Source organism: Lissotriton helveticus, chromosome 8, assembly GCF_964261635.1.
Source record: "Lissotriton helveticus chromosome 8, aLisHel1.1, whole genome shotgun sequence".
Classification (NCBI taxonomy): domain Eukaryota; kingdom Metazoa; phylum Chordata; class Amphibia; order Caudata; family Salamandridae; genus Lissotriton; species Lissotriton helveticus.
In genome coordinates this window covers 10,955,032-10,975,106 of record NC_136069.1, presented here as the reverse complement: position 1 = coordinate 10,975,106, position 20,075 = coordinate 10,955,032, and the positions used below count along the sequence as shown (strand labels likewise).

The 20,075-nt window shown below is 47.4% G+C and overlaps 1 protein-coding gene across 1 annotated transcript in view; it reads right to left on the bottom strand.

Moving 5' to 3' along the window:
• Window positions 1–20,075, bottom strand: part of VANGL1 (VANGL planar cell polarity protein 1) — a 252,222-nt gene that overhangs the window by 105,768 nt on the left and 126,379 nt on the right. The window contains exon 3 of the mRNA XM_078656365.1: window positions 8,860–8,989. Within this exon, the coding sequence (XP_078512491.1) occupies window positions 8,860–8,989 (130 nt within the window). The remainder of the gene's footprint in view (window positions 1–8,859; window positions 8,990–20,075) is intronic.

The following is a 20,075-nucleotide window of genomic DNA, read 5'->3' as shown; positions in this document are numbered from 1 at the left end:
CGCCACTGCCACAACACATTTGAAAAAGTCTTTGGGCCTTATTTCATGCTGAATGGCAGGACCATGTACTGGTTGAAGTTGTTGCCCATCAGAAATCTTAGGAACTTCATATGCTTTTTTTGAAACTGGAATGTTGAAGTTAGCATCTGAGGGCCTATGGTGTACATATAGCCAGTCTGTTTCAAGGAACTGGTGCAAGATTTCAATGTAGGTCAGCATAGTGGATTTTTCCTTCTTCATCCATCTGTTTGCAGTCTTCAGGTCAAGGATCAATTTGAATTCTTGTTTAGGCATCATTTCGTGAACAAGAAAGTAACAAGAATACTATAGAAAATTATAGTGGATGGAAAGTGAGCTGGAAAAGGATTCCTAATCTTCTTAAAGTGTGAGCCAGGCATTAGCTGTCAAGGTGGGAAGGCCAACACAATAGTAGGATGTTTGTATTCTGTCTCTGGACACAAGACAAATATCGATCTTATGGAAATGTAGATACCAAAGGCTCTACACCCAAACCAATTAAGCTCCAGGCAGGCGGTGCTGTTTACTTCATGTGCACTCCCATCCAGACTGTAGGCGTAGCCAAAACTGACGTTTTATGACCTGTGTTTGGGGTGGCATGTAGGAAGTGGAAATGAGCAGGGAGAGAAGGAAGCATGAGATACAAGCCTTATTTGTAAGTCTGTTTTAGAAGTGACTCCTAGGGCCTCTTGGCTCCAGTCTGTCAGGAAGATCCCGATCTACTGAGAGCTGTGCAGGAGATTGCTATTCAGACATGGAGCACTGACAGCAGTATTTAATGATCTACTATGCTTCACAATGTTGACTGGTCTATCAGCTGTTTTTCCTGCTAGGGCAGTTCTCAGATATCAGTTGGAGCGAATTCTGTTTTTCAGGCACATATGAAGTCAAACTGATGGTCACAGAGTAGGCTTTGGTTTTTGGACAGCTGTGGGTAGTACGCATCCTCACTTCAGCCTCAGAGGTTTACTCTAGTGGTTATCGGTTGCTTCGGGTAAGAGGCATCCTCACTTCAGCCTCAGAGGTTTACTCTAGTGGTTATCGGTTGCTTCGGGTAAGAGGCATCCTCACTTCAGCCTCAGAGGTTTACTCTAGTGGTTATCGGTTGCTTCGGGTAAGAGGCATCCTCACTTCAGCCTCAGAGGTTTACTCTAGTGGTTATCGGTTGCTTCGGGTAAGAGGCGTCCTCACTTCAGCCTCAGAGGTTTACTCTTGTGGTTATTGGTTGCTTCGGGTAAGAGGCATCCTCACTTCAGCCTCAGAGGTTTACTCTTGTGGTTATTGGTTGCTTCAGGTAAGAGGCGTCCTCACTTCAGCCTCAGAGGTTTACTCTTGTGGTTATTGGTTGCTTCGGGTAAGAGGCATCCTCACTTCAGCCTCAGAGGTTTACTCTTGTGGTTATTGGTTGCTTCAGGTAAGAGGCGTCCTCACTTCAGCCTCAGAGGTTTACTCTTGTGGTTATTGGTTGCTTCGGGTAAGAGGCATCCTCACTTCAGCCTCGGAGGTTTACTCTTGTGGTTATTGGTTGCTTCGGGTAAGAGGCGTCCTCACTTCAACCTCAGAGGTTTACTCTTGTGGTTATTGGTTGCTTTGTGTAAGAGGCGTCCTCACTTCAGCCTCAGAGGTTTACTCTTGTGGTTATTGGTTACTTCGGGTAAGAGGCGTCATCACTTCAGCCTCAAAGGTTTACTCTTGTTGTTATTGGTTGCTTCGGGTAAGAGGGTTCCTCACTTCAACCTCCGAGGTTTACTCTTGTTGTTATTGGTTGCTTCGGGTAAGAGGCGTCATCACTTCAGCCTCGGAGGTTTACTCTTGTGGTTATTGGTTGCTTCGGGTAAGAGGCGTCCTCACTTCAACCTCAGAGGTTTACTCTTGTGGTTATTGGTTGCTTTGTGTAAGAGGCGTCCTCACTTCAGCCTCAGAGGTTTACTCTTGTGGTTATTGGTTGCTTCGGGTAAGAGGCGTCCTCACTTCAACCTCAGAGGTTTACTCTTGGGGTTATTGGTTGCTTCGGGTAAGAGGCATCCTCATTTCAGCCTCAGAGGTTTACTCTTGTGGTTATTGGTTGCTTCGGGTAAGAGGCATCCTCACTTCAGCCTCAGAGGTTTACTCTTGGGGTTATTGGTTGCTTCGGGTAAGAGGCATCCTCACTCCAGCCTCAGAGGTTTACTCTTGTGGTTATTGGTTGCTTCGGGTAAGAGGCGTCATCACTTCAGCCTCAGAGGTTTACTCTTGTGGTTATTGGTTGCTTCGGTTAAGAGGAGTCCTCACTCCAGCCTCAGAGGTTTACTCTTGTGGTTACAGACTGCTTAGGGTAGTAAGCAACCTTACTGTAGCCTCAGAGGTTTACACTAGTGTTTATTGGTTGCTTCGGGTAAAAGCTGTTGCTTTTACCCGAAGCTGTTGCTTGGGGTAAGAGGCCTCCTCACTCCAGCCTCAGAGGTTTACTCTTGTGTTTATTGGTTGCTTTGTGTAAGAGGCGTCCTCACTCCAGCCTCAGAGGTTTACTCTTGTGGTTATTGGTTGCTTGGGTAAGAGGTGTCCTCACTTCAGCCTCAGAGGTTTACTCTTGTGGTTATTGGTTGCTTCGGGTAAGAGGTGTCCTCACTTCAGCCTCAGAGGTTTACTCTTGTGGTTATTGGTTGCTTCGGGTGAGAGGCGTCCTCACTCCAGCCTCAGAGGTTTACTCTTGTGGTTATGGGTTGCTTCGGGTAAGAGGTGTCATCACTCCAGCCTCAGAGATTTACTCTTGTGGTTATTGGTTGCTTGGGTAAGAGGTGTCCTCACTTCAGCCTCAGAGGTTTACTCTTGTGGTTATTGGTTGCTTCGGGTAAGAGGTGTCCTCACTTCAGCCTCAGAGGTTTACTCTTGTGTTTATTGGTTGCTTTGTGTAAGAGGCGTCCTCACTTCAGCCTCAGAGGTTTATTCTTGTGGTTATTGGTTGCTTCGGGTAAGAGGCGTCCTCACTCCAGCCTCAGAGGTTTACTCTTGTGGTTATTGGTTGCTTGGGTAAGAGGTGTCCTCACTTAAACCTCAGAGGTTTACTCTTGTGGTTATTGGTTGCTTCAGGTAAGAGGCGTCATCACTTCAGCCTCAGAGGTTTACTCTTGTGGTTATTGGTTGCTTTGCGCAAGAGGTATCCTCACTTCAGCCTCAGAGGTTTACTCTTGTGGTTATTGGCTGCTTCAGGTAAGAGGCGTCATCACTTCAGCCTCAGAGGTTTACTCTTGTGGTTATTGGTTGCTTGGGTAAGAGGTGTCCTCACTTCAACCTCAGAGGTTTACTCTTGTGGTTATTGGTTGCTTCAGGTAAGAGGCGTCATCACTTCAGCCTCAGAGGTTTACTCTTGTGGTTATTGGTTGCTTGGGTAAGAGGTGTCCTCACTTCAACCTCAGAGGTTTACTCTTGTGGTTATTGGTTGCTTCAGGTAAGAGGCGTCATCACTTCAGCCTCAGAGGTTTACTCTTGTGGTTATTGGTTGCTTGGGTAAGAGGTGTCCTCACTTCAACCTCAGAGGTTTACTCTTGTGGTTATTGGTTGCTTCTGGTAAGAGGCGTCATCACTTCAGCCTCAGAGGTTTACTCTTGTGGTTATTGGTTGCTTCGGGTAAGAGGCGTCCTCACTCCAGCCTCCGAGGTTTACTCTTGTGTTTACAGACTGTTTCGTGTAGTAAGAGACCTTACTTTAGCCTCAAATGTTTACTCGCTTGGTTACTGGCTGAGTATGGGAGTAAGAACCCTTAGTTTAGCTTCAGAGACTTACTCTTGTGGTTTTGGACTGCTTTGGGTGGTAAACAGCCTCAGATATTTACTTGCATGGGTACTGGCTGCTTATACTATTAGAAATATTTGTCTGTTTCAGAGGTTTACTCCTATGGCTACTGGCTGCTTCGAGTAGCAAGCATCCTCACTTCACCGGAGAGGTTTAGGCTCATGGTTACTGGCATCTCTAGATACTAAACATTCTCACATCCGCCTCAGATGTTTAGTCTCCTGGCTAGAGGCTGCTTTGGATAGTACGTACTCTAACTTCATACATTAGAGGTGTAATCTTGCGTTTACCACCTGTTCCGGTTGTAAGCAACCTCACTTAAGCCCCACAGGTATATTCTCATGGTTACTGACTCCTTTAAGTACAAAGCACCCTCGCTTCAGGTTTAGAGGATTACTCATGTTGTTCCCTGCTGCCTCGGGAAGTAGCAGCTTCACTTCAGCCTCAGAAGTTCGCTCACGTTTACTAGCTGTTTCAGACAGTAAGAATTATTACTTTAGCCTAAAGGGTTGACTCGCCCGGTTATTGGCCGATTTTAATTAATTACTATCGCACTAAGCAGGGCACTACCACTCAGACAGTGAAGTCACTTTAAAAAGACAGTAGAAAAACTCTCAAAGAAATCATAACTGAGTTTGTCATCCTCCTGTCAGACACAAATTGAGCAAAGGATTCACATGCAACAGCCAAGGTCTTAGTTTGCAAGCAAATCCAACATCTTACTCACAGGAAATTCCATCCACTGACTCACACAGTGACAACCAAAGCACTTACAGCAGCATCTCAAAGTCTTATCTGTACATTCCAGCGGTTACGGAGGTAGAGCAAGCACAATGCTGGGAATCCATGCCAAGGTGTTTAAGCGTGCCAGTTCTTAACGCATGGATCACCGCTCAATCCGCCCTCGCTACAAATCCCTCCTGCCGCCTCACATCTATTAAACCTCACCACATTCACCTTCATCCTCCCCAGCTCGATTCATCTTGGCTGCAGACTCCTTAAAGTGTCTCCATTCTGTCCACTGTCACTGCAAAGTCCTTCAACCTTCTCGACTCAGTCTATCCTCACTATATACCTACTGCTCCATCCATCTGGGAAAGACAAGAGGTGCTAGTCATAAGCGAAGGGTCTTGTATGGAGGAAATTGTCATAGATTCTTTTGGCTAAAGCCAGGTCTGGAGCTATAGATAGCCCTTCAGGTGAAGAAGTGGGACCTGAAGGAGGTGTGTCTGGACATGGGCAGTCCATTGGTCGGAATGTGTAAGTACTAGGGAGTGGTTGACTTTTATTCTGTGAACAAATCCTAGGTGAGATAGCATGACCTGGAAAATTCGGGTGGAAGACGACTCATTTCTAAGGAAAGGTTCCACAGTTTTTGGCTTTAGAGACAAGGCTGCCTGAAAGGCGGTCACACAGGACTTTAGAGTAAGGGATCCTTGCAGTGGTGCACTCTTGGTTACTGAATTGCGGATAAATCAATGTGAAGTTCCGTGGATGGGCATGTCGCACTAGATATACTACTCGAGTGAAAGATGGAGTACTGGGAGACACATGTGGAAAGGAAGTTGAAGTAACAGGCCAGAATAGAATTTCCAGCTTCTTTTTTTTCTCTAATAAACTTTGTTTTATTTAAAACACATCAACAGCATCACAAACATTGAGTTGAAACTTGGGTGCATAAGGAAGGCCACATACAGATACAAAGCTCGTTTTTCAAACAAAGCCCATCACATCAAACAAGGCAACAGAACAGTAACATAGGAAGTTCACAGTCATTTTTAAAGCTATGCATGACATTGGAATAACAGGGAAATGCAGTGATCATGCGATCTAATAGGGGAGTAATTTCAGAAGCAATCAATCACATCATTAACCGTCCATACTTTCATCCTCGTCCCACCCTCGGGAGCCAGGAAATGATCCCACAATTCCCCCTCACACTTCCACTTCCTCCTGTAGCTTGTTGTTAGTTCTACAACTCTTCATATGGATCTGCTCTGCCAGGGACCACTCCGCCACATCCCTCTCCCAGTGTACCAGCGAGGTGCCCTCTGCCCCATCCACGTGATAGCCACGCGCCTGCTGGCCAATACCAGCGCTATTTGTAGGAACCTATATGCCATCTTTCTTCCCTTGGATCTCCTCACATTGCCCAACAGGCAAAACGGAGGCAGGAGTGTTCCCTGCAGTTCTGTGGTACGCGCAATTCTATCAACTACCTGAGACCAGAACGCACACCAATGGGCAACCCCAAGCCAAATGCTTAAAATCTACCATGTCAATGTTACAATGGGGACAGGAAGACACCTGGTCAGGAGATAAACGGCCTATTTTTAAGGGTGCCATATAAGTGCTTTAAAGGAAATTAAAATGAACAAGCTTAAACCGCACGTTAACAGAAACTGTTCGAGTCAGTGCACACACCCCGACTCACTCCTCATCCGCCATTGATCCACCCAAGTCCAACTCCAGGCTTCCTTAACTGGGCTGTCCCCCTGTCATGACCTTGGTAGACACGTGGTGAGGGAGAAGCTTAACTGGAGAGGATTTAACTCTCAAGGAAATAGTCTCCTCATCCCACACACAGACTGATCTCCTAAATCTGGTGATGGAACACAGAGGCTTCCACATCAATATGTGAAACCAATTGATTTTGCAAGACCACCACAGAGAAATTCCTAACCAACAAAAAGTAAAGTATTTGTACCAATACTAAAGTCGTGAACTGCTGTATATGCATCAATAGATGAAATGTACCGAAGAGGTCAAAGAGATGGCAATGACCTTGTGTGCACCTGAAGTTGGACTGTTTCTGGTACCTGCTACACGGTGCAGAGCTTCAGAGGCTGTTATATTGTATATTTGATGACTGAAGAGCCTTCACTGTAATAAAAGGGGAGTCAAAGGGAACACTAAGGGTACCTCGTTGATCTGCCTCCAACCATGAAGGTCAGAGAAGGTTTCTAATTCTGCCTCCACACCAGCTGTTCATGTTCAAGGCGGCTATAGAGTGACATTTGAACACAGACGCCAGTGCATCAAAAGTAAGGAACAGTGTAGGCCCCAACCCAGTCTCAGATAAGCGGGAATTCAGGACCAAGTACTCAAATAGACGTAAAATCATTTTCTGTAGCCTACTCTGAGCATGTCAAACGTAGCGTGCGCTTTTACTTTGAAAATCTAAAGTATGCTATTATTTAGTCAACTGCCTGGTTTTGTATGGCTCTATACGATCATGGTATTGGACAGCAAATTATGGTATGTTACTCACCTGGTGACTTAACACTTATAAAATGTAAAACATCACAACTAGAAGATGTTAACAGAACAACTGCAACGTACAGCAGTGTCACTGAGTCCGTCCATGCCTGAACACACGTGCAAGGACAGTGTGTGCATCAACTGCCAGGTAATGGAAACATCTGCCAGCACAAACTATGAACTTACTGAACATAACCACTTAGTGAGACCGTTAATACCTCAATTCGCATAACAGAAATGCTTGTTCAAAAAGTACAGACCGACATACACGTCACAGACTGCAGGGGAGCTGCTCCAGTCCAGCCATAGTGAGCCCACACCTGCACTTAAAATGGAAACGTTTCCTCTTTACTGTGTAGTAAACCCTGTCGATTCCATGGTGACCATCCGAGTGATGCTACCCCTTCTTCCTGTTCTGTATTACATTTAGGAGTGATAAAAGTAGCTCTCTTTGCAGACAGAAAAGCACTGCTTTGGACATTTCCTTATCGGATTTGTTGTGTGATTGATGGGTTCTGACTCTCTGACCCCACTCTCCTTCCCCGAGAAGTCTAGACCTACTCGCCCTCACCACTCTGAGGCCGGGGCAGGTGCAGAGCGGTGTACTTGGCCCAGTTTGGAATGCCATAGTAGGATGGACCATGAGCCACCAGTGGTAAACTACCTCAAGCCCCACGGTTGGGGTCCAGTAACCACTGCGTGCCCTGTGCCCCCAGGTGAGTTCTGACACAATAGCATTACAACCCTTGACAGCCTGTCCGAGAGGAGTATTCATCCTCACAGCTGGAACCTCTTCTCCAATATAAACAGGGCGTTGCAGCCTTTGTTGCCCCCACATTAGTAAGCGTCCCTCTGGCTCTAGCTGTAGAAATCTCTCTTGGACACTGACCCCGGCAGCCACTTTCCATGCATCAGCCATGCAGTGATGAATCACTATGCTTGCACTTAAGACCTCACTATGGTTTACTTACAAGAAATGAAGCAAGTCTAAAAAAAAGAACGGTTGACACTGACTCTGTGTGACTGCAGGAAATCTTTAAATATCCAGAAACACTCCCAGATCTTGACAAGATGCACAGCACACAGCCCAGCTGAGAGGGATGGGATGGGATGGGATCACCCGGCCGCATGCGATGTGCTGAGACCATCAATCAGTGAGCCCACACCACTCACTCTTGTATGTATCTAAACACTGGGTAAATAATTAACTAAGGCAGATCTTGAACTTATTTCCATCTTTACAACATCCAACAACTTGATAGACAAAATCTCAATCTCAAAATCGATCAATATCCTTCTCAATATTGCTCAACAGCCCTCTCAATCTCAATATCTCTATCAATCTTAATCTATCTCAATCTCTCTCACAATATCACTCTCAATCCCTCTCTCAATCCCTCTCTCAATCTCTCTCTCACACAATATCTCTCACACAATATCTACCCCTCTCACACAATAGCTCCCTCTCACATGCTCTTTCTTTTTCTATCTCCTCGCCATCCATCGCTTTGGACATATTAAATTAAATTATGGATGTCGGATCGCATATGGCAAACAGTAAAACCTGATTCACGAGTAAGCACATCTCAGAAAATGTAAAAGGTCCTAAAAAGTGTGCTTGTGTTTAAGGACACCTAGACTTCCCCTGCAGGATGCACTAGCTTCTTCCTAGAATACACCAGCTCATACACTTACTTTGATTAGCTCCTCTAATAGGATAAAGTACCGGCTGCCCTTGGACTCCCTATTTCCACTCCGTTGCAGCAATTCACTAGGAGCAGATACAATAAGAGTAGGATGAATTCTTACCTGCCCCTCATCTCCTCGGACCGACTCGTCTCCAAGCAGTGGCTCAGCAGGAGGCGTCTGGATAGTGACAGACTTCTCCGATCGGTTGCCATCTTTACTGTGGGCTTTGTGCCGGTCTCTGCTCCTTTCCCTGCAGAGACCAGAAAGAAAGAGCTTTAATTGGGATCTCTTGAGTAGAACACGGATCTCCAGACAACCATTCACAGTTTGCTCCTCAGCCACGTGTCCATGTTCCAGCCTCTCACCTCATATTCATTCAATCAAACAGCATTTGTATAGCACAGCACTGTGACCCCTAGGGGTATCTGGGTGCTGAGGGTGTCATAGTCTCTATCGAAAAACAAGGTCTTAAGGTTCTTCCTGAAGTCCGCCAGGGCGGGTGCATTCTACCAGCCATGTTGCTACAAACCTCATTGCTAAAGAACATGACATTTGTCCACTTGACTCTTTATCCTACGATTGTGTCACTATTGGAAATCTATTCCTAGCAGTTGGTGAAATGTCAATTACTTGCCTGGCAGCAGTCTTTGGGAGTATCCACTTTAAATCCCAAATGGCCATGGAGACCAGAGCAACAAAGGATTTAGTAGTATGAACAGCTAATGACTTTCTCTTGTGTCCAAATGTGGGTGCCTTTCACCAGTGCCTTTTTAGGTCTGCCTTGGAGTTAGCTTTAGAGATCTTACCAGCCTCATGTATTCCAAAAATACAAGTTACCAAATCAACACATGGATAGACAGGCTTTAGGCCAGGCCTCTTCATTCATTTGTCTATTCTGCGGTCTTTCAGATTTTGCTTCCACCCAACAGAGCAGCGCATTGGGCAGTGGATCAACCCAGTTCATCCATTGGTTCTCTTGCACTGGGAGTGACAGCCTTTTGCATGGTTACAGGAGGATTTCGGCCTCAAGAGAAGTGCACTTTATGATCAGGGCTGGTAGGTCAATACTGTACTTTCCCAATGCTTTTTTCCTTTCAATTTTTTTCTCTCCATTATTTATTCTTTTTTGCAATACTGTGCATTTAAACTATATCTCCTTCTCATAGCCTTGAGTTCACTGGGAAAACATTACGGTTTGGTTGCATAAGGATGAGGAGGGAAGGTGGCACACCTCTCTGTTCCAACAACAGTAGGCACGCCTGTTCACTGCTGGTCACTCGTCATCTATACTATATCTCGTTCAATGCCCCTGCACTGCTCTGACAAATCAATCGGAGGATGCTCACTTAATTTCTATCCTCCAATTTCACATTTCAGATTTTTTATGTATATACACTATTACTGTTCATCATATTTAATCATATTTATTTTTCTAAGTAGTTGCAGACAGGCTTCGCTGACTCACAAGGATCCCTGGACCACAGGTTAAGAACCACTTCCCTAGATTAAGCGGTCACTATTCTGCTTCACCTCCCAAGGGACCCAAGAGCCCTAATGGAGTAACCACTTAGAGAGCAGCAGAGGCAAACGGTGGGCCCTGCCACGGAAACTCTGCAGTGCATGTCTGTGTATGTACAACTTTCTTGCATTATTATAGTGTTCCTCAAGCAGCAGGAGTAAATGATGCAAGATGCAGGGGGAACTACTCAGTCAATGTCGGAGCATGTACTACTGTCTCGTATAAATGTACCGCTCCTCCAACTACAGTGGTAAGTGATGGCACCCACAACAGGAGCAGCTCAGTCAATGTCTGAGTATGTACAACTCTCTTGCATTATTATAGTGTTCCTCAAGCAGCAGGAGTAAATGATGCAAGATGCAGGGGGAACTACTCAGTCAATGTCCGAGTATGTACTACTGTCTCATATTAATATACGGTTCCTCAAGCAAGTTTAGCAACGTGAGAGCCTCCTGGCTGATTCACATACACTCCTGAAGGATAAGAACACACCTTCGCGAGTGGCCACAACCACTTGCTCTAAAAAATGTTTTGGAAAGTTTTCAATTATTGAAAGGAGAACACTGGTCTGACTACCCCAGACTGGAGAAGAAACAGTTACTTGCCTGCAATCCATTTTCGACTCCAGTGGAAGCTTCATTATAGTCATAAGCACTGAACTGTCCTACCAGCACGCAAATCCGGGAACACTTACTTAAAAGTACATCTTTTAGTACAGCCTATGAAAGGCTCTACTAGCCAATGTTCCAGTATTTACACACAAAAAAAAGTTATAAAAAAAAAAAACAAAGAAGTGAAAATGAACCTAGTGACCTGATAAACTCACAAACCTCTGTAAGTGGTGCCAATGGCTTGCTCAGAAGAATCTGTGGTAGCCAGGCTACACCTGATTGAAAATTTAGCAATCTTGTATGGCTTGTATAAGTATGGGACGAAGTTCTTCCTTGACACCTGGAAGTACTTGAGCAAAAGGCTCCCAGAGTATGGGAATAGCACCCGTAAGGATGACTTGCACCGACAGACTGGAGGCAAAAACTTGTAGAAGAAAATGAATTCTTCTCAAAGGTCTCCACCCTCTTAGACTCCCTATCTGGGACAGCAGTCGGGAAAGCGATAAGGCTCGCCCTGCTTGCAGAAGCTTGCACTACCGAGCTATCATCAGGGGAAAGATGTGGAGTTAGAAGATCAGGGTCAGCCGGGTAATGGTGCTAAAGAGTCTGGTGATTTACTGGGAGACCAGACAAGGTTTGGTCCAGGCCCCTTGAAAGAGTGTTACTGAGAGCATCTTTAAAAGGCAGCAGGGCATCAGTATTAGTCTGCGCTGGTTGGAGGACTTCAGCCGGTACATTTGTTTTGACCTCCAAGGTGAACCCCCTGGTTCAACGATGACCTTATGAAATCCAAAAAGTTATGTCGTACCCTCGAGAAATCCTGGAGAAAAAACCCAACCAACGAAAATCTGACCACCTTCAAGGACGCCATACGCAAACACCACCAATTGATCCGTTCCACCAAGAAATCAGCATTCAAAGATCGACTCGACAACAACGCCCACAACAGCAAGGAACTATTCAACATCGTCAAAGAATTCACCAACCCCACCGCCGGCACCAACGACATCACTCCCTCCCAAGACCTCTGCAACTCTCTTTCCTCTTTCTTCCACAACAAAATCGCCGACATACATAACAGCTTTGAAAACCAGTCCGAAGAACAATCCACTCCACACACCGCCGAACCAAAACAGCACTCTCACAAACTTTACGCCTGGAACCCAATCACCACTGAAAACACCATCCGCCTGATGAACTCCATCCACTCAGGTTCTCCAACCGACCCATGTCCCCACCACATCTTCAACAAAGCAGACTCCATCATCGCACCCCATCTCCGCGATGTCATCAATTGTTCCTTCAACTCAGCTACCTTCCCGGAAAGCTGGAAACACGCCGAACTCAGCGCCCTTCTGAAGAAACCCACAGCAGACCCCTCTGAAATTAAGAACTACCGCCCCATCTCACTCCTCCCATTCCCTGCCAAAGTCATTGAGAAAGCCGTCAATAGTCAGCTCGCCGCCTTCCTCGAATCCAACAATTCCCTCGACCCCTCACAGTCCGGCTGCCGAGCTAAACACAGCACCGAAACCGCCCTCATCACTGCTACAGACGACATCCGAACGCTACTGGACAACGGAGAAACAGTTGCCCTCATCCTACTTGACCTCTCCGCCGCCTTCGACACAGTCTGTCATAGCACCCTCATACAACGCCTCAGCAACGTCGGAATACAAGGAAAAGCTCTGGAGGGGATCATCTCGTTCCTCGCCGGAAGAAGCCAGAGAGTCCGCCTCCCCCCATTCAAATCAGAAGCCACCGAAGTCATCTGCGGCGTACCACAAGGATCATCACTCAGTCCCACCCTCTTCAACGTTTACATGAGTCCCCTCGCATCCATCGCGCGACAACACAACCTCAACATCATCTCCTACGCAGACGACACCCAGCTGATCCTCTCCCTCACCAAAGACCCAAACACCGCCAAAACCAATCTACATGAAGGAATGAAAGAAGTAGCCGAGTGGATGAAGAACAGCCGTTTAAAACTAAACTCAGACAAAACAGAAGTCCTCATCTTAGGCTCATCCCCCTCTGCCTGGGACGACTCATGGTGGCCTCCGGCCCTCGGAACCGCACCCATATCAACGGATCACACACATAACCTGGGCTTCATCCTAGACTCCTCCCTCTCGATGACCAGACAAGTCAACGCAGTCTCTTCTTCATGCTTCAACATCCTACGCATGCTCAAAAAAATCTTCCGTTGGATCCCCACCGAAACAAGAAAGACAGTCACCCATGCACTAGTCACTAGACTATGGAAATACCCTTTACGCCGGAACCACAGCCAAACTACAGAAAAAACTCCAACGCATCCAAAACGCCTCAGCCAGACTCATACTGGACATCCCCTGTCAAGCTCATATTTCCGGTCACCTGAAAGACCTCCACTGGCTCCCCGTCAACAAGAGAATAACGTTCCGTCTCCTCACCCACGCACACAAGGCCCTCTACAACCTTGGACCCGAATGCCTCAACACACGACTGTCCTTATACTCACCCACCCGCCAACTACGATCTTCCAATCAAGCCCTCGCCGCAGTTCCGCGCATCCATAGATCCACCATGGGAGGAAGATCCTTCTCCTACTTAGCGGCCAGGACCTGGAATTCTCTCCCCACTCACCTCCGCCTTACACAGAACCACTTCTCCTTCAGAAAGCAGCTAAAAACTTGGCTATTCGATAAGTAACGCACCCACTCTCCCCCAAGCGCCTTGAGACCCTCTGGGTGAGTAGTGCGCTATACAAATTCCCGAACTTGAACTTGAACTTGAAGGCCATGGACCTTGGCCTCCCTCCACCTGACTACGTCAAAGGAGGCTCTTTCTTCCGTTGTAGGGCTTGGAGGTAAGACTAGGCCAGCATCAGGGAAGGTAGAAGCCCCTGGCATCCTGGGGGTCCTCATACCAATTTCCCTCATGGTAGGGTTGACAAAATGTGTCTCCTGCATCATACACATTGTCAGAGTCTGTCCCAAATAAGGAATGAAGAGTTTGAAGCTGGTCCTGTGGAGCAGGGGACACAGAGTCTCAAAGGGGAATCTGGCAATGGCTGTGGGTCAATGGGCACTGCATGCAACCAATGTCTAAGTCATAGCGGCGCAGCCATGGGTCGGCATGCACAGTGGGTAGCACCTCAGCATCAGGAACAGGCATTGTGCCGGAGTCTGAAAGGGTGCCAGGAGAGGTCTGGTAATGGTTTTTAAACTATTAGGGGGTGGGAGCGCACCAGACACGCCCCAGCGTAATTACCTCTTGCATGATGGTTCACGTAGTTCATGATTTCTCGCTCAATACTCAGTTCAAAGTGTTCATAGCCAGTGCTGTATTATTTATTTCCAATTCGTATCCCTAGACACGTGTTTCATGATTCCTCAATCTTTAGTAGGGAACAATAAAAGCAAAGTTCATAGGTTGCAGAACGTGCTGCCTCATCTCTCAGGACCAGTTCCACTCACAGCATGAAGGCGCAAGCTCCCGAGCTCGTCAGCTCGTCACCCCCCTAAGAGTACAGAGGTCTGGTAATGGGTTTGGATGGTTCAACTGGCACCTACGGCGAACCCACCGATGGTATTCTAGATGAGGGCCTCTCTGTTCCATGGAACCTCCAAGCCCACCACAGGGATTTGGAGCATGGCCTTGCACAACTCTTGGACCTGCCTCAGTGCTGCAGATAGCCCTGGAAACTCAGGTTGTGATAAGACAAATTGTGGGATAGGCTCCAACACTGATCAACTTCAGGAGCGAGATGGAGAGGCATGGCAACACCCTCACACATTCTCAGGAGTATTAAAAGTGGTGGGAAGGAGCCGATTCCCCATTGGATTTCTTTGACTTTCCCGAGGATTTAAAATATGAAGACAACATACTGCAGGATTGACTTCTGGACCAGTAATGAAATCCAGACCAACCATTGGACTTGGACCCGGACAATGCTGGATCTATTGATGCTTGGCTAAAAAGAGAATCACCTCGCTGTCCTGAATGGCCTCTGGATTCATCAACGTGCAGTCACTGCAGGGCTTAAGAGTTGTGAGACGACTTCAGGCACTACAGGCAAACCTGATGGGGATCTGTCCCAGACATTCGCTACCAACAGTCCCTACAAGGTTTAGACCCCGTTGTCTTGGGAGGTGCCATTTTCCTTGCACACTGGCATTTGTGAACGTTTTGAGGTAAAGGGGTCTCGAAGAGCCACGAGATAGCTCCTGATCTGCGTCTGGTAGTACAGAAATAAGAGAACTACGTCAGTGTGCGTGAGTGGTGCTTACATAGGCTCCAAACGTCATTTCCGGAACAGCCTCAATTCGGGTCCACACGGATATATATATATATATAACCTACTGGCGGTCGCCAGTAGGTATATATAGTTAGGATTTTTTCTCTATGGGATTTTTGAAAATTCTATGTCTAATAACTTTGGCGTTTGTGGACGGAATTGGCTGAAATTTTCAGGAAAATGGCACATTTTGTTTCTGAGCAGCCCCTGAAAATTGGGGGGGGGGGTTCGTCCAGGGGGGGGTCGAGAAAAAAGGGGGGTCCCAAAACGTGTTTTTAACATTGAGTTTTCCATAGGGCGGTTGGCCTCACTTTTAGCCCGAACGGCTGAATGGATTTGCACGAAACTTGGCAAGATTGTAGGGACTGGTAGCCCGATGTGCCTTTTGTAGGTCTCAATATATGTGCTACAGTGGATTTTGAGAAATTAACGTTTAAAAAAAGATATATATCTGTAACAGCGGACCGGGCAGCGCTCCAGGACGCGTACTTTTCGCGCAACGGAGCTTTGTGAAGCGAAGCTGATTGGTTCTCCGGCGTCTGTCAACATTCCAAACAGTCCGTAGCGGCCGCCATCTTGTCTCTCGGTAGGATCGAGAGACAAGAGGAGGCCAAAGCGAAGGGGCAAATGACCATAAGGGGGAATAGTAGATCCTCGCTGACCCCCTAGGTTTGATGTGGAGGTTTTAAAAGGGCCCCGCGGGGCAAAAAAAAAAATAATAATAATAATCCAACGGCTGAATGGATTTGCACGAAACTTGGCAAAATTGTAGGGACTGGTAGCCCGATGTGCCTTTGCTAGGTCTCAATATATGTGCTTCAGTGGATTTTGAGAAATTAACGTTCAAAAAAAGATATATATCTGTAACAGCGCTCCGCTTCGCGGAGATAAAATTATATCTGTATTACCTAGCTGTTGCTAACACCAGTTAGCGACGGCTAGTAGGAGATAGCGACCATCTTGGGCCCCACTTTGCATGTGAGTGATATTTATCACTAATGACATGCAAAGTGGGCATGCCAAGATGTTAGCGACTGGAAACAGTCGCTAACATCGCTATCTCCTATTATCAACTTTTGGAAATATTCGAGATAAGCGCGAATATCTCCAAAAAGTAACAGCTGCCCTGAGCAGTTCTTAGCCATGTTATCCAATGGGAGGTGGATAACATGGCTAAGAGCATTAGCTCGGTAATGCATGAATATCGCTGAGTTTTCAGCGATATTAATGCATTGCGGTCGTTTTTTATCGTATTTGCGATAAACCTTGATAATAGCAAGGTTTATCTGCGATAATTTCTGACGGTAAAAAAATCTTTGCAATGCATCGTTAGGGATAAATATCGCTTAACTTTGGTAATATGCCCCAACGTCTGTTAACGTTCGATTAGAAGGAAATCAGGAAGTGTTGAAAAACATTGTCTGCGCCATCTTGTCTTTTTTTCAAATGCCACACTTTTGTCGTGCACGGCAGCCATTTTAGATGCCTTGACCAGACCCACTCTGTGCACGCTGTCGATCCTTAGCATGGCTCCCCACCCTCGCAAGCATCTCACCCAGGCAGTGGTCACCCCCGCTCTCTGTCTTATGCATGGGTAATAAACCTCCCCCCATCTGCGCTGCTCTTCCCTGAGAATCACACCCTGTGCCCGCCCGACACCTCCCTTTCGCCCTATTCACTACCGCACCCTCTGACACTCCTTTTCCTCTGTGTCCGATTGTCCAGGCCGGTCCTAGGCTATCAGCTAGCCCTGCAGATGTAGTTTATGGCCACAGCTGTAAAGAATCACCCCTCTTCAAAGGAGTTATAGTAGATCAAGGCCCACACTCGATGAGATCCGTCACAGCAGAAGCGTTGTTATTATCTGAAAACCATCCTGTATTGTGATTGGTGTGGGGACCGAGCGTGAAGCGGAAGATTCCAGGGATGACTCTTTGTACACCAAAGTTTTTACAATTATGTGTCACATTAAAAATATATAGCACTCCGACAAAGTAGTAAGATTATAAAACTTTAATAATTTATAAATATATACAAGAAAACAAAAATAGTAATAACATATAAACATTTTTAGGGAAAAACAACGAAGTAGCGGTCGGCTGTGCGAATAGTCCCAACGCAGCACAACGTCCAGATTTCCGGCGTGGGGCGTCGCGGGGGGTGGGTCATCAGTAGCAAACTGTTGTGCGAATAGTTCCAAGGCAGCAGAACGCGCCGAAATCTAGATGACACGAAAGTGATGTCTAGTAAGTTGCCACCCAGCAAATAACGGCGTGGGGCGTCGCGGGGGGTGGGTCATCAGTAGCAAACTGTTGTGCGAATAGTTCCAAGGCAGCAGAACGATGGCACCAAGGTGATGTCCAGTAAGTTGCCGCACTGGTTTTGGTATCCTACAATGCTGCTCCGAATAACGGCGTGGGGCGCCCCGGGGGAGGCGGCGTGAACGGGCCTCTCTAGGTGGAGTGTCATCTGTTGTAGTGGGGCGCCCCTTTACCGTTTCAGTTGCCATTCCGTCCGTTTTTGGTCCACTGTGTCAAAAGCCGCAATTCAGCTGAGTTGCGCCCACTCTTGCGGTGCAGCGATAGGCGGCTGTCACAGGACTCTCAAAATGGCGGCAGGCTCTTTCCTTTTTGGGCCTGGTCCACTGAAATGGCCCTGGGACACCTTGGAAATCGGACGCTTGTCTGCTAGGTCTTGGACCCCATTCTCGAAAGCGTCCCCTCCGCCTTGAGAATTCATCAAAAGTTTTGGGGGCCCCGACTCCTGCAGGCTTCTGGTGGGGAGCGGCTGCCATGATTGCTCGCGGAATGACCACGACGGAGCTACGAGATGGTGGTGCTCTCATGCTGACGCCAGTTTAGTCTGAAACATCCAGAAACAAGGTGGGGCTTTCATCGTTTGGGGGGAAAAAAAAAGTTTTCATCCAATGAAAAGTGTTGTTTTTAGGTCATATGATCAAGCCTTCCATCATTAGGAAACCAAAAGTAAAATGAACCAATGAAAAGTTTTATAAACAAGTCACATGACCTGTTATGCGGCATAGGGTATAAAATGCGGAGAAAATACGTTGGCACGTGAGGCGGCGTCAGTAGCGGACCTATGTGCGAATAGGCCGAAGGCAATACAACGCGCCAAGATCCGGATGGCACCGAGGTGGTGTCCAGCAAGTTGCAGCACTGGTGTGGCCATCCTACAATGCTGAAAGTCGGCGTGGGGCGCCCCGTTGGCCTGTGAGTTTGCGTCAGTAGCGGACCGATGTGCGAATAGGCCGAAGGCAGCACAACGCGCCAAGATCCGGATGGCACCGAGGTGATGTCTAGCAAGTTGCTGTACTGGTGTGGTCATCCTACAATGCTGAAACTCGGCGTGGGGCGCCCCGTTGGCCTGTGAGATGGCGTCAGTAGCGGACCGATGTGCGAATAGGCCGAAGGCAGCACAACGCGCCAAGATCCGGATGGCACCGAGGTGGTGTCTAGTAAGTTGTCGCACTTCTGTGGCCATCCTACAATGTTGAAAGTCGGCGTGGGGCGCCCCGTTGGCCTGTGAGATGGCGTCAGTAGCGGACCGATGTGCGAATGGGGCCAAAGGCAGCGCAACAATATTTTCTGACTGACACCACAAGGCGCTGAGATGCCAAGATCCGGATGGCACCGAGGTGATGTCTAGCAAGTTGCTGTACTGGTGTGGTCATCCTACAATGCTGAAACTCGGCGTGGGTCGCCCCATTAGCCTGTGAGATGGCGTCAGTAGCGGACCGATGTGCGAATAGGCCGAAGGCAGCACAACGCGCCAAGATCCGGATGTCACCGTGGCGGTTTCATAGTTGAGAGGCACTTCATCTGCAGTGGGGCGCCGAGATCCGGATGGTACCGAGGTGATGTCTAGCAAGTTGCTGTACTGGTGTGGTCATTCTACAATGCTGAAAGTCGGCGTGGGGCGCCCCATTAGCCTGTGAGATGGCGTCAGTAGCGGACTGATGTGCGAATGGGGCCAAAGGCAGCGCAACAATATTTTCTGAAGAGAAGACACCAAAAGGTGCTGACATTCCAAGATCCGGATGGCACCGAGGTGGTGTCTAGCAAGCTATGCAGTTGAGTTGTGTGCGCACTTGCGGCGAATAGGTCGAAGGCAGCATAACAATGTTTTTTGAATAGAAGACACCACAAGGCGTTGAGATTCGGTTACCACCGAGGTGATGTCTAGCAAGTTGCCGCACTGGTGTGGCCATCCTACAATACTGCTCCGAATAACGGCGTGGGGTGCCCGAAGGGGGGGGAGCCGGCGTGAATGGGCCTTCCTAGGTGGAGGCTCGTCTGCTGTAGTGGGGCGCCCCTTTACCGTTTCAGTTGCCATTCAGCTGAGTTTCGGCTGCTCTTGATGCTACAGCAACAGGCGGCTGCAAGAGGACTCTCAAAATGGCGGCATGTTCTTTGGATTTGGGCCTGGTCCACTAAAATGGCCCTGGGACACCTTAGAACTCGGACGCTCGATTTTTTTTTCCTTTCCTGTACATGCAAAAAAAGGTAAATGCCCGGTACGTTACACGCTTCATCTGCCACGATGAACTCTCCAGAGGAACCGAAAAAATATATAGTTGTGGTAACTATACCATGCATCGTCATATGGAGAGGTGGCACCAATTAATTATAGTGCTGCATAAAAGAGAGATTTGGAGGAGAACCCCTGACCTGCTAGTACATTCATCAAAGAAGTGGCACTGAGAGCTTCAGAGGCAAGGGAAACGGTCCCAAATATTTAGAAGAACTTTGGAAAGATTAAAATGACATGTTTAGATTGTGGCAAATTAATTTCATGTGGACAGATGAGTGTTACTCTAATAAATACAGCATATGAACATCATCATAGTCGATGGTTGGTAGAGACATTTTGACTATATCCTGGACCTGCCCGTCCTCGCCCA